At 36.3% G+C, this 15,669-nt stretch overlaps 1 protein-coding gene across 1 annotated transcript in view; it reads left to right on the forward strand.

Annotated features, from left to right (window-relative positions):
- The window catches only part of UFL1 (UFM1 specific ligase 1), a 67,777-nt gene that overhangs the window by 21,558 nt on the left and 30,550 nt on the right, over window positions 1-15,669 (forward strand). The window contains exons 7-10 of the mRNA XM_017538890.2: window positions 3,340-3,398; window positions 5,309-5,455; window positions 6,430-6,605; window positions 7,685-7,864. Coding sequence (XP_017394379.1) covers window positions 3,340-3,398; window positions 5,309-5,455; window positions 6,430-6,605; window positions 7,685-7,864 — 562 coding nt within the window. The remainder of the gene's footprint in view (window positions 1-3,339; window positions 3,399-5,308; window positions 5,456-6,429; window positions 6,606-7,684; window positions 7,865-15,669) is intronic.

The raw sequence follows: 15,669 nt of genomic DNA on the forward strand, positions 1-15,669 counted from the left end.
GTGTTCCAGTCGCCTGTTGAAGAGGTGCCGGGGTCTGTTTGTTTTCCCCTGCGGCCACTCACTGCGCTGGCTTAAACAGCGGCACTGAGGTTTGTGGCGCCTTTTTTTTTGTTTGTTTGTTTTTTCTTGCCCTGGAATCTACTGTCCTGGTTCTCTGCTCAGTCCCCTTTTTTAACCAGCGAATGGGCGACTTCTCGTGGCTCCAATCGCCAGCCAAAAGGGCACCTGGACCGGTGTATTTTGTACAGAGAACCGCTGCTCCAGTGCGCCGACAAAGCAGCCACGCGGGGCAAAGCAGCAGCGCCGGCCGGCACAGCCGCGCTGGCCAAAACAGCCACGCTGGCGACCGTGGAGCTTCTTCGCCCGGGAATTTCCTAGTCTGTGGGCAATAAAAATGCGGCGTCCACTCACCTTCTGCGCTTTCACTGGGAGCTGCAATCCTGAGGTGTTCCTAAACGGCCATCTTGGATCCTCCTCCACTGTATTTCTATATCTTTATCTGTGTGTATTGAAAACTGTGTGTCTGTACTGATACTTCCAATTTTAGTCCAACACCATACGTTTCATTTCATTCTAGTTTCCTTCTTTTCCATGTTTGTAGCTTTCTTCACCGACTAAGAAAAATTGAACTCCTATTATCCTTATGTGACTGGTTTCCCATTGCTACTGCAGCTCCTTTTCTCATGTGGATGTTCTCTTTATTCCATGTAGGCCCAGACAGCCTGCACTAGATCACCCACTTAACAAAGAAACGGATGGTTGTTTCTGGGGAGAGAAACTGGGCAGCTGGGTGATAGGAATGGACAGGGATTTTTCAGTTTTGTAACTTTTTTGTACCCTGTTCATTTATTACTTTGTCAAAAACCAAAAACTAAAAATATGTTTTTCCTAGTTATAAATATTTAACTTTTTTCATTGACTATTGTGGTGATGGTAATTTTCATCAAAATCAGCTGTTTTTCTCATTCATAGTAGTCCTGAGTTTCTGTATATGGTACCATCAAATAATGAGAGGAAAATAAGTTTTGAGCCTCAAAAGATGTTGCTAGGTTGTGTGGCATCCAGATAGTACCATTTAAGAGACCATATCTTCACATTTGTTTCCTAAAAATAAGGAACCATCCCACTTCTCTAGTCTAACCTCAAAGAAGACACCTGCATCTCTGACTTTTAAAAAGTTTGTATTTCTTGTTTTTATTGATATTTCTTGTCATTATAGATGGCCAGAGAAAAGAGCAGGAAGCAGCTAGTGAGAACTATATATGTAGGTTTACTAAACTATGTTATATTTCAAATTGAAATAAAAATTAAGCTAAAGTTTCATCATGCAAAAAAAAGCTAGAAATTTTGCACAATTCAATTGATTATTTATTGAACATCAACAGCAAGTTATGTACTAGAAATTTTAAGATGAAGTCCTTCAAGGAGACTTGTACATTTTTGTAAGGATGTGTTTTGGTAGAAGGCAATAAAAGACAAAAAATATGAGAAGGTTGTCACAATTATAAGGTAAACAGAGGAGAGCACCTAGACCTTGTTGGTTTGGAGGTTTGCTCTGGTTTGGATGTGGTTTGTACCCACTAAAATTCTGTTGCAGTTTAATCTCCAATATGGCAGTATTTTGTTGCAGTTTGATCTCAAATGCTTGGATCACAGGAGTGGATCTCTCGTAAATAGATTAATACCCTCCCACCAGGATAAGTGAATTCTTATTCTCATGGGAATGGATTAGTTCTCAAGAGAATATATTGTTGAGCAGAGTCTGGCTTCCTCGGCTTCTCCCCTTTGCTTCCTCCATGTGATTTCTTTGCACATGTCTGCTCCTTTTCCACTTACTTCCATGAATTGAAGCTGCTTGAAACCCTCAATAAATGTAGCTTCTCAGTCTTGAACTTTCCAGCCACCAGAATCATGAGCCAAATAAACCTTTTTTCTTTATAAATTACCCAGCCTCATGTATTTTGTTATGGCAACACTAAACTGATTAAAGCAGAGTTCTAGATAATTTAGCTGAAAATTTGGGGTAAAACAATTTAATAAAAAGCAAACTGATTCTAAGAATTTGATAAAAATAATAATTCTGTTTTCACAAATTTGAAGTAGAAAATATTTACAGTATCCTAAATAATAAACAGTGGAGGGTTGAAATGTTAGAATTACTTTTTATTATATGCATTAAAAATGAAAACTAACCTTAACTAAAGAGAATAGGCATACTACCTTAAAAGGAATAGGAAAAAATGATATAATCAGAATAAAAAATCTAAATACTTTTCTTGTATCCTTTAAAAAAAAAAAAAAAAAAAAAACTATGGTTATTACAAATGAGATACACTTATAGGAATTCACCCCCCCCCCCAGAATGAAAACATTCATTCATACAAAGTCAAAAATGTAAAGGCTCATGGGAGCATTATCCACAGTAGCCACAAACTAGAAATAATCCACATGTCTGTCAACCAATGAGTGTATAAACAAAATGTGGTATATTCATACAATGGAATGCTATTCATCAGTAAGAAGGATGAACTACTGATGCATGCTTCATCATGGATGAATCTCAAAAACACAGAAAGGAGACCACATATTAATTCCATTTATATTAATGGCTAGAAAAGCAAATTTATAGAGGCAGGAAAGAGATAGTTGTCTAGATTTAGGAGTGAAAGCAGCAATTAACTGCAGATAACTATCAAATAATTTTGTGGGTGATGAAAACATTATGAACTGGTTTATAGTGATGGTTGCCCAACTCTATAAATGTATTAAGAACATTGAATTGTACACTTATGATGGGGTAGATTTCATGTAATTTAAATTATGCCTTATTGCAATAAAACTGCTTAACAAAAGAAATGCATAGTCATTACAGAAAATACTCAAAAGCAAAAGAAAAAAAATGGATTTTAAATGGATCCCTCTCAATCAGTCACCGTAATCTAGCCTCATATTCCAAATATTTTCAGTGCACATATGGTCTCATTTTTCTTCAAAAATAGCATCATATGACATCTACTTGAATATTCCCAACTAAGGAAAGAGCCTCCAGACAGAAAAAAACAGAATGAAGAAAAACATAAAGACAAATATCATGGAAATCCGTGGTGAAAATTTAGTGGAATGAGAACATAAATTGATCCTTGATTGCAAGTACAGATTGATTTCTTTGATATTTCGGTAGCAAGATTCCAATTAAGGATTTAAGATTTGGTGTAATTTTTGACTTCATTTTTTCTTTTAAACAGTATTTTTCTTAAATTCTAATTACCTTATTTTTTTAAGTTCAAAAATCTGTAGCCCTATAATGAGTAAGAATTTCTTTTTTAACTTTCCATAAAGGCCTACAGCTGTGAATTCTTTGATTTCAAAATATGGATTTCAGGAGCAACTTCTTTACTGTGAGTTTGGTTTAAATTATATTCAGTTAATTAGCCGCTGAATAGACTATTAATGTAAAACTGTTTTTTTCCTCTTTTATTCTTAATGTAACTAAAATATTTCCTAGTTTGAAAAAGTTTCTTTGTATCAAGTTTTATATATGTACCTATCTGTTATACTCACCAAACATTTAATATTGGTTAGCCCTAGAATGAATAAAAAAGTAAGCACATATAATGAAAACATATGCTGCACACTATTATACATATGCATATAGAGATTTAAAATTGTAAGACTGAGAATAGTTTTTATTTTTTCTTATGATTTTGCTACATTGTCTAATATGAAAGTAAATTGTGTTTTACTAACAATTTTTACAAAGACTTGAGAGCAATAAAAGTATATTTTTAGCATTCCAACAACGTAATATTATCTCCAAAATAATCTGTTCATTATCTATGTTGTTTGTAAAGCTCTTGGGAGGTTTTGGGGGTTTTCTTAATGCTTTGTTGAAATAATTTTTAAAAGCAATGACTTTATCTTTCAGCTCAGATTATCTGTGCAAATGTAAGAACTACAATGAAAAATGGAAAAGAAATGTCAAGTATTGAACCAAAAATTAATTTTCACTATATTTTCAGAATATGAACTTTAAAATTTTTGTTTGACAGTTTTAAAATTAAGCTGACTGTTTTGGAATCTATATAATTAGTGGTTGGTGTAATTTCATTATAATGTAAAGTTCTTCAAGTAATAATTGGTATCTTCACAACTTTCGTCAGAATTTAAAATTGGTTTGTATTGTACAGTCATATTAAATTGAGAATCATGTGTTATAGTCTATTGAGAAATGTGGACTTTTTTGATGTATTATAGTTTACTCAGCATTGCAATTTTAAAATTCATGCACAAACCAATTTATATTTCTGTTACAGACTAATTTTCATTAGCCTTTCTTTGTGCCAGTCATCTTTTGAATGTGGTTGCTGATTCACTTAGAAATAGCTCCCTTCTCTCTTTTCCCTTTTTTAGAGGATTTTAATTTCTGAAACAACAAACTATGTAGTTAAATGTTATGGTTTAAATAGAAATATAAATTTGTTATTAATGACAGCATTGTCCACTTGATGGTGGTGGCGGTGGTGGTAGTGATATTTAGTTAATATTTATTGAGCTTTTATTATATGCCAGATACCATTCCAAGCACTTTACTTGAATACAACAATTCTATGAGATGGTATTGTTACTGTCCCCATTTCACAGATACAAAAATAGAGAAATAAGGAAAATGACTTGTCTAGTGTTTCATAGCTAGTAGGTGACAGAGTTGAGGTTTAGATTTAATCAGTCTGGCTCCATAATTGACACTCTTAACCAAGGCATTCTACTTCTCTTATAGGTAGGGTTGAAATGTCTTACTTCAGTGTAAACAGTGGAAATGTAATAACTCTTTAAAATGCTCACAATTTTATTTCACACTGATTCTAATATGGTCTAGGTGTCTTGATTTTTTTTTTAATATTAAAACACTGAACTTGTTTAATACTAATAATTACATATTACCTGTTCTTCAAGTGTTTTATCATCTATTTTTAATAAATTATTAGATAGATAATGGCATACTATGTTTTCCCCAAAATTACTCAAACTAAAAAATTAAGTCTTAATATTAACTAGTTTGAGTTACAAATTCAATACCTTTAGCAAGTTGCCAGAATGTAAAATTTCCCTGAATTTGTGATCTGAATATTCTCATAAATGGCAGGAAATTTTTGTCTAAAATATGCTACCTTCATTTATGCTATTTAAACTTCAGATTGTTTTTTTTTTAAGGGTAAGAATAAGTAAATTATGAAATAATAAAGTATTTTACTTTTTAAGATTTATACCCTGCTCTGATTTGTTTGTATTCCTGTGGGTTTGTTTTAAGCTGTGCTTGAGGAACTTGTTAATAGCGGACGCTTACGAGGCACTGTGGTTGGTGGGAGACAGGATAAAGCTGTGTTTATCCCTGACATCTACTCCAGGACACAGAGTACTTGGGTGGATTCCTTTTTCAGGCAGAATGGCTATCTAGGTAACTTTATTTCTTTAAAACTAAAATTTCTTTTTAACACTAAACTCATTCTTCAAAAGTATTATACTAATCCTAGGGTCCTCCTTTGATCTGCAGGTTATATTAAAAAAATAATAATAAATAAATTAAAATTTAAAAAGGGAACCCTAGAGGCTACATATATTGTCCTGTATGGTCAGAATATTATAATGGTTCCCTTTGAGTTAAAAGTAATCACGCTGCAAGTTTCTGTGGGTCTTGGAACTGAGTTTAGTTCTATGGTTACTGAACAATTATAATGTAAAAAGGCTAAAGCTGTTACTAATTGCTGCCATTCTTCCAGTTACATTTATTGAGATGGCACTATAAACTTAAAGTATTTTTTAATTCATAAAAGTAATTATTATATCTTACATTTTGTGAAGCTGCCCAGTTTTTCAGATATTTCATCTTAGAAATATTTTATTGGCTATCAGATTTACAATGTGTATTTTTATTACTTACCTAAAACTTTGGAAACATTGAAATTATTCTAAATTCTGTGCCTGAAGTTCTGTCATTTGGATAAATTGGAATAAATTTAGTTATTAAAACAATTAGCATATGCATATATGATATATATATAGGCATATATTTATATGTCACTTCATTTGATCGATTTTATAAGCCAAGTCAAACTGCATAACAGAGTACTTCCTCAGTGATAAACCTACAAGTCCTTAGTATATAAACAATTTAAATGGTTGGTAAAATACTGGGTTTTGCTTATGTTTTCTTGATTTCCTATGATGGACTTTTTAGTTTCTCCAATTATAATCATGGATTAGAACTTTATTATAACTAGCTTTCTTAAGCATGATTATTTGGGGTGGAGTTAGAGGAGTTAAGAAGATAGATATATCTAACAACTTTTATTGACTTTTTAAGTTTTTATTTTTCACTTTTGTCTTACATGTAATTGACAATCCTAATCCAACTTTGTTATGTATTTCTAGAATTTGATGCTTTGTCCAGACTTGGAATCCCAGATGCTGTAAGCTACATAAAGAAAAGATACAAAACTACACAACTCTTGTTTTTGAAAGCAGCTTGTGTTGGTCAGGGACTTGTGGATCAAGTGGAAGCATCAGTAGAAGAAGCCATCAGCTCTGGAACATGGGTTGATATTGCAGTATGTTTTATCTTTTTCTCACTTTTCTTTAAACAATGACAACTGATATTTTACTAATATTTAACCATTTAGAAATTAGGATACATAAAGGTGGTCTTGGCTTTGGAGGCAAATTCTAATCATTGTTATAACAAAAATAATCTTTATGCTTAAAGTCTTTCGGGTGACCTTCTACATGTGGACAGTCAACATTGAGAACTCTGTAAATCTCAAAACAAGCAAACAGTGTAACACTCCTGTTAATCCTGATACTGAATTGATCAGACTTCTCACATCTTATCCAAGCATTTACAGCTGTACTGGCATCAGGCACAGTGTAGCATTTGTTTATGCCTTATCTATTAATCTCTGCTAATGTATTAACACAAGCTGCTTTGGCACTGATAGTGTTTACTTCAGTGTTCAATGTTGACCTGCCCTTCAGCATGCCAAAGAGATAAGTGTAGGTAAAGAAAAATAAATAAGAGGCCAATCCATTATTTTCTGTTCGAGCCCAGACCCTCTTTATAAAGCAGAAAATTCTCTGTTTTGGATATGCAAGTACCAAAGATTCCAGATTTAAGTGGTTTTTTATTCATCTAACAAAACCACTTTATGTGTGCCAGGCATCATTCTATTAATACTTGCTGGGGATATGGTAGCCAGAGAAGTTTGCTGTTCTTAGGAGGGACACTTTCATTAAGTAAAGATAGTTAATGAAAACAGTAAGATAATTTCAGATAGGAGAAAGAGTTATGACAAAATATAATTTGAAGGGTATCAGGACATCCTGGTGGACTGTTGTGGCTTTGTGAGAAGAGAAACTATGTGCCTTGTAGGTTTGAGTATTGCTTTGAACAGTTGGAGATGCCTGTAAGGCATTCAAGTGGGGAAGGTAAGCAATAGGATATATGATTTCAGAGCTCAGAGTAGTAATGAAACCAGAAATATAATTTGTGAGGTTATTGGCATAAATATAAGTTCCAAAAGCAACTGGACTTGATGAGATCACCTACAGAGAGCATATATGTATATAGCAAATGGTTTCCCTGTATTATAGTGCATTCATACTTTACTTTTTATTTTGTTTGTAATTCTAGCCTCTGCTACCCACTTCTTTATCAGTTGAAGATGCCGCCATATTGCTTCAGCAGGTGATGAGGGCATTCAGCAAACAGGCCTCAGCTGTAGTCTTTAGCGACACTGTTGTAGTCAGTGAAAAATTTATAAATGACTGTACAGAACTGTTCAATGAGATGATGCACCAGAAAGCTGAAAAGGTATGCCAGATTTCCTTTTATCTGCTAATCTTTTTTTTATTTGTACTTTAGGTTCTGGGTTACATGTGCAGATCATACAGGATTGTTGCATGGGTACATACATACATGGCAAGGTGGATTGCTGTTTCCATTCCCCCTTAACCTATATCTGGCATTTCTTCCCATGTTATCCCTCACCACCCCCTGCTGTCCCTCCCCTAGTCTACCCCCCAACAGACCCCAGTGTGTGATGCTCCCCTCCCTGTGTCCATGTGTTCTCATTGTTCAACACCTGCCTATGAGTGAGAACATGCAGGTGTTTGATTTTCTGTTCTTGTGTCAGTTTGCTGAGAATGATTTCCAGATTCATCTGTGTTCCTACAAAGGACACGAACTCATTGTTTTTATGGCTGCATAGTATTCCATGGTGTATATGTGCCACATTTTCTTTGTCCAGTCTATCATTGATGGGCATTTGGGTTTGTTCCAGGTCTTTGCTATGGTAAATAGTGCCACAGTGAACGTACGTGTGCATGTGTCTTTATGATAGAATGATTTATAATCCTTTGGATATATACCCAGTAATATGATTGCTGGATCAAATGGAATTTCTATTTCTAGATCCTTGAGGAATCACCACACTGTCTTCCACAATGGTTGACCTAATTTACACTCCCACCAGCAGTGTAAAAGTGTGCCTATTTCTCCACATCCTCTCCAGCATCTGTTGTCTCCAGATTTTTTAATGATCACCATTCTAACTGGTGTGAGATGGTATCTCAATGTAGTTTTGATTTGCATTTCTCTGATGACCAGTGATGATGAGCATTTTTTCATATGTTTGTTGGCCTCCTTCTTTTGTAAAGTGTCTGTTCATATCCTTCACCCACATTTGAATGGGTTTGTTTGGTATTTTCTTCAAAATCTGTTTTAGTTCTGGATCTTAGCCCTTTGTCAGAAGGGTAGATTGTGAAAAATTTTTCCCATTCTGTTGGTTGCCAGTTCACTCTAATGATTGTTTCTTTTGCTGTACAGAAGCTCTGAAGTTTAATTAAATCCCATTTGTCTATTTTGGCTTTTGTTGTCATTGCTTTTGATGTTTTAGTCATGAAGTCCTTGCCTATGCCTATATCCTGAATGGTTTTGCCTAGGTTTTCTTCTAGGGTTTTTATGGTATTAGGTCTTGTGTTTAAATATTTAATCCATCTAGAGTTAATTTTAGTGTAGGGTGTCAGGAAGGGATCCAGTTTCTGCTTTCTGCATGCACATGGCTAGCCAGTTTTCCCAACACCATTTATTAAACAGGGAATCCTTTCCTCATTGCTGGTTTTTGTCAGGTTTATCAAAGATCAGATGGTTGTAGATGTGTGGTGTTGCTTCCAAGGCCTCTGTTCTGTTCCATTGGTCTATGTCTCTATTTTAGTACCAGTACCATGCTGTTTTGATTAATGTAGCCTATAGTTTGAAGCCAGGCAGCGTGATGCCTCCGGCTTTGTTCTTTTTGCTTAGAATTCTCTTGGCTATGTGGGCTCTCTTTTGGTTCCATAGGAAGTTTAAAGTGGTTTTTTCCAGTTCTGTAAAGAGGGTCATAGGTAGCTTGATAGAGATAGCATTGAATCTGCAAATTACTTTGGGCAGTATGGCCATTTTCACAATATTAATTCTTCCTAACCATGAGCATGGAATGTTTTTCCATCTGTTCGTGTCCTCTCTTATTTCCTTAAGCAGTAGTTTGTAGTTCTCCTTGAAGAAGTCCTTTACATCCTTTGTTAGTTGTATTGCTAGCTATTTTATTGTCTTTGTAGCAATTGTGAATGGGAGTTCACTCTAAATTTGCCTCTGTTTGTCTGTTACTGGTGTATAGGAATGTTGTGTGATTTCTGCACGTTGATTTTGTATCCTGAGACTTTGCTGAAGTTGCTTATCAATTTAAGGAGATTTGGGGCTGAGACTATGGGGTCTCAAAAGAGACAATTTGACTTTCTCCTTTCCTAATTGAATACCCTTTATTTCTTTTTCTTGCCTGATTGCCCTGGCTAGAACTTCCAATACTATATTGGATAGGAGTGATGAGAGAGGGCATCCTTGTCTAGTGCCTGATTTCAAAGGGAATGCTTTAAGTGTTTGCGTTATCAATGTGATATTGGCTGTGGGTTTGTCGTAAGTAGCTTTTATTATTTTGAGATACATTCCATCGATATCTAGTTTATTGAAGGTTTTTAGCATAACAGGCTGTTGAATTTTTTCGAAGGCCTTCTCTGCATCTATTGAGATAATCATGGTTTTTGTGTTTGGTTCTGTTTATGTGATGGATTACGTTTATAGACTTGGGTGTGTTGAACCAGCCTTGCATCCCCAGGGTGAAGCCTACTTAATCTTGATGAATTAGCTTTTTGATATGCTGTTGCATTCAGTTTGCCAGTATTTTATTGAAGATTTTTGTGTCGATGTTCATCATGAATATTGGCCTGAAGTTTTCTTTTTGTGTTGATTCTCTGCCAGGTTTTGGTATCAGGATGATGTTGGTCTCATAAAATGAGTTAGGGAGGATTCCCTCTTTTTGTATTGTTTGGAATAGTTTCAGAAGGAATGGTACCAGCTCCTCGTTGCACGTCTGGTAGAATTTGGTTGTGAACCCATCTGGACTTGGACTTTTTTTGTTTGGTAGGCTATTCATTGCTGCCTCAGCTTCAGCCCTTGTTATTGGTCAATTCAGGGTTTCAACTTCTTCTTGCCTTAGGCTTGGGAGGGTGTAAGTGTCCAGGAATTTATCCTTTTGTTCCAGATTTACTAGTTTATGTTCATAGAGTTGTTTGTAGTAATCTCTGATGGTAGTTTGTATTTCTGTGGAATCAGGGGTGATGTCCCCTTTATTGGTTTTTATTGCATCTATTTGATTATTTCTCTCTTTTCTTTTTTATTAATCTGGCTAGTGGTCTATTTTGTTGATGTTTTCAAAAAACCAGCTCCTGGATTTAATTCATTTTTGGATGGTTTTTTGTATGTCTGTCTCCTTCAGTTCTGCTCTGATCTTAGTTATTTCTTGTCTTCTGCTAGCTTTTGAGTTTTTTGATCTTGCTCCTGTAGCTCTTTCAATTTTGGTGGTAGGGTGTCAATTTTAGATCTTTCCTCGCTTCTCATGCAGACATTTATTGTTATAAATTTCCCTCTAGACACTGCTTTAAATGTCCCAGAGATTCTGGTATGTTGTGTCTTCATTGGTTTTGAAGAACATCTTTATTTCATGTCTCATTGGTTTTGAAGAACATATTTATTTATGACTTCATTTCATTGTTTATCCAGTTGACATTCAGGAGCCAATTGTTCAGTTTCCATGAAGTGGTGCAGTTTTGAGTGAGTTTCTTAATTCTTAGTTCTAATTTGATTGCACTGTGGTCTGAAACAACGTTTTCCATTCTTTTGAATTTGCTGAGGAATGATTTTCTTCCAATTATGTGGTCGATTTTAGAGTAAGTGCAATGTGGTGCCAAGAAGAATATATATTCTGTGGATTTGGGGTGGAGAGTTCTGCAAATGTATATGAGATTTGCATGGTCCTGGTCTGCTTTCAAGTCCTGGATATCCTTGTTGATTTTCTTTCTCATTGATCTGTCTAATATTGACAGTGGAGTGTTAAAGTCTCCCATTATTATTGTATGGGAGTCTAAGTCTCTTTGTAGGTAATTAAGAACTTGCTTTATGTACCTGGGTGCTCCCGCATTGGGTGCATATATGTTTAGGATAGTTAGCTCTTCTTGTTGTATTGATCCTTTTACCATTATGTAATGCCCTTCTTTGTCTCTTTTTGATCTTTGTTGGTTTAAAGTCCATTTTACCAGAGACTAGGATTGCAACCCCTGCTTTTTTTTTTTTTTTTTTTTTTTTTTTTTGCCCTCCATTTGCTTGGTAGATCTTCCATCCCTTTATTTTGAGTCTATGTGTGTCTTTGCACATGAGATGGGTCTCATGGGTCTCCTGAATACAGCACACCAATGGTTCTTGACTTTTTATCCAGTTTCCCAGTGTGTGTCTTTTGATTGGGCATTTAGTCCATTTACATTTAATGTTAATATTGTTATGTGTGAATTTGATCTTGCCATTTTGTTACTGGTTGGTTGTTTTGCCCATTGGTTGGCACAGTTTCTTGACTGCGTCGTTGTTCTTTACCATTTGGTTCTTTTTTGCAGTGGCTGGTACTTCTTGTTGCCTTCTGTGTTTAGTGCTTCCTTCAGAAGCTCTTGTAAGGCAGCTCTGGTGGCGAGGAAATCTCAGCAATAGCTGGTCCATAAAGGATTTTATTTCTCCTTCACTTATGAAGCTTAGTTTGGCTGGATGAAATTCTGGGTTGAAAGTTTTTTTCTTTAAGGATGTTGAATATTGTCCCTCACTCTCTTCTGGCTTTTAGGGTTTCTGCCAAGATACCTGCTGTGAGCCTGATTGGCCTCCTATGGTGGGTGACCTGATCTTTCTCTTTGGCTGCACTTAGCATTTTTAATCATATGATTATGTGCCTTGGTGTTGCTCTTCTTGAGGAGTATCTTTTTGGTGTTCTCTGTATTTCTTGTATTTGAATGTTGGCCTGCCTTGCTAAGTTGGGGAAGTTCTCCTGGATAATATCCTGAAGATATTATCCAACTTGGATTCATTCTCTTCATCACCTTCAGGTACACCAGGCAAGCGTAGATTAGGTCTTTTCACATAATCCCATATTTCTTGGAGGCTTTGTTCATTTCTTTTCACTGCTTTTTCTCTTTTCTTGCCTTCTCGTTTTATTTCATTGAGTTGATCTTCAATCTCTGATATCCTTTCTTCTGCTTGATTGATTCATCTATTGAAACTTGTGTATGCTCTGTGAAGTTATTTTGCTCTGCTCTTCGGCTCCATCAAGTTGTTTATGTTCTTCTCTAAGCTGGTTATTCTACTTAGCATTTCGACTAACCTTTTTTCAAGGTAAAAGTTTCTTTGCATTGGGTTAGAACATGTTCCGTTAGCTCAAAGAAGTTCTTACACACCTTCTAAAGCCTGCTTCTGTCAGTTCATCAAACTCGTTCTCCAGCCTGTTTTATTCCCTTGCTGGTGAGGAGTTGTGATCCCTTGGTGGGGAAGAGGTGTTCTGGTCTTTGATGGCTTCATCCTTTTTGTACTGGTTTCTTCCCATCTTCTTGGATTTATCTAGCTTTGATCTCATGGAGCTGCTTCAGGAGGCAGCCCCTTCTTTGTATGCCTGCAGAGGTGCTACTGGGCTGCCACGGATTCAGTGGAGCTGCTGCGTGTATTTCCTCCCTCTCTTGTTTACTCAGGAAGATTAGGCCTGCCTCTGCAATAGGAGCTGCCCTTCCCCCCAGCCGAGCTCAGTAGTTCCGGGTTGAGCTTGAACTGATGTGCTGGCTGCGAAACTCGCTCAAGCAAGAAGGCTTCAGTTTATTGTGGTTTGTAGGGGAGGAACCCAACTAGCTGTATCGCCTGATTCCCTGCTTTCAGTTCCTCTTTTGTGTGTGTGTGTGTATGTATATTTTTTTTAATGTTTTAGGTTCTGGGGTACATGTAAAGAACATGCAGTTTTGTTGCATAGGTTCATACATGGCACTGTGGTTTGCTGCCTCCAGCCATATCACCTATATCTGGCATTTCTCTCCATGTAATCCCTCCCCAACTCCCTACCCCACACTGTCCCTCCCCTCGTCGCCCTGCAGAGACCTGAGTGTGTGATGCTCCCCGCCCCATGTCCATGTGTTCTCATTGTTCAACACCAGCCTATGAGTCAGAACATGTGGTGCTTGATTCTCTGTTCCTGTGTCAGTTTGCTGAGAATGATGGTTTCCAGGTTCATCCATGTCCCTACAAAGGACACGAACTCATCATTTTTTATGGCTGCATAGTATTCCATGGTGTATATGTGCCACATTTTCCCTGTCCAATCTATCATCAGTGGGCATTTGGGTTGGTTCCAGGTCTTTGCTATTGTAAAAAGTGCTTCAAGGAACATACGTGTGCATGTGTCCTTATAATAGAACTATTTATAATCCTTTGGATATATACCCAGTAATGGGATTGCTGGATCAAATAGAATTTCTGTTTCTAGGTCCTTGAGGAATCGCCACACTGTCTTCCACAATGGTAGAACTAGTTTACACTCCAACCACAGTGTAAAAATGTTCCTATTTCTCCACATCCTCTCCAGCATCTGTTGTCTCCAGATTTTTTAGTGATCGCCATTCTAACTGGCATGAGATGGTATCTCAATATAATTTTGATTTGCATTTCTCTAATGACTGGTGATGATGAGCATTTTTTCATATGTTCGTTGGCCTCATAAATGTCTTCTTTTGAAAAGTGTCTGTTCGTATCCTTTGCCCACTTTTGAATGGGTTTGTTTGTTTTTTTTCTTGTAAATCTGTTTTAGTTCTTCATAGATTTTGGATATAAGTACGTTGTCAGATGTGTAGATTGCAAAAATTTTTTCCCATTTTGTTGGTTGCCGATTCACTCTAATGACTGTTTCTTTTGCTGTGCAGAAGCTCTGGAGTTTGATTAGATCCGATATGACTATTTTGGCTTTTGTTGTCAGTGCTTTTGGTGTTTTAGTCATGAAGTCCTTGCCTATGCCTATGTCCTGAATGATTTTGCCTAGGTTTTCTTCTAAGGTTTTTATGCTGTTAGGTCTTATGTTTAAGTCTTTAATCCACCTAGAGTTATTTTTAGTGTAAGGTGTCAGGAAGGGGTCCAGTTTCTGCTTTCTGCACATGGCTAGCCAGTTTTCCCAATACCATTTATTAAACAGGGAATCATTTCCCCATTGCTCTTTTTGTCAAGTTTGTCAAAGATCAGATGGTTGTAGATGTGTGGCGTTGCTTCTGGGACCTCTGTTCTGTTCCATTGGTCTGTACCTCTGCTTTGGTACCAGAACCATGCTGTTTTGATTACTGTAGCCTTGTAGTATTGTTTGAAGTTAAGTAGCATGATGCCTCTGGCTTTGTTCTTTTTGCTTAGAATTGACTTAGCTAAGTGGGCTCTCTCTTGCTTCCATATGAAGTTTAAGGTAGTTTTTTCCAGTTCTGTGAAGAAGGTCATTGGTAGATTGATGCGGATAGCATTGAATCTATAAATTACTTAGGGCAAGATGGCCATTTTCATGATATTGATTCTTCCTAACCATGAGCATGGAATGTTTCTTCATCTGTTTCTGTCCTCTCACACTTCGTTGAGCAGTGGTTTGTAGTTCTCCTTGAAGAGGTCCTTTACATCCTTTGTTAGTTGTATTGCTAGGTATTTTATTCTCTTTGTAGCAATTGTGAATGGCAGTGTGTTTTTGATGTGGCCCTCTTTAAGTCTGTTAGTGGTATATAGGAATGCTTGTGATTTTTGCACATTGATTTTATATCCTGAGACTTTGCTGAATTTGCTTATCAGTTGTAGGAGATTTTGGGCTGAGACAATAGGATCTATTAAATATACAATTATGTGTCTGCAAATAGAGACAGTTTGACTTCCTCTTTTCCTAATTGAATACACTTTATTTCTTTTCCTTGCCTGATTGCCCTGGCTAGAGCTTCCGATATTATATTGAATAGGAGTGGTGAGAGGGGGCATCCTTGTCTTGTGCCAGATTTCAAAGGGAATGCTTCCAGTTTTTGCCCATTAAGTATGATATTAGCCTGTGGGTTTGTCATAAATAGCTTTTGTTATTTGGAGATATATTCCATCGATACCTAGTTTATTTAGAGTTTTTAGCATAAAGGGCTGTTGAATTTTGTCAAAGGCCTTCTCTGCATCTGTTGAGATAATCATGTGGTTTTTGTCTTTGGTTCTGTTTATGTGGTGAATTA

This window comes from Cebus imitator, unplaced genomic scaffold (genome assembly GCF_001604975.1).
Source record: "Cebus imitator isolate Cc_AM_T3 unplaced genomic scaffold, Cebus_imitator-1.0 Scaffold116, whole genome shotgun sequence".
NCBI classification, from domain to species: Eukaryota; Metazoa; Chordata; class Mammalia; order Primates; family Cebidae; genus Cebus; species Cebus imitator.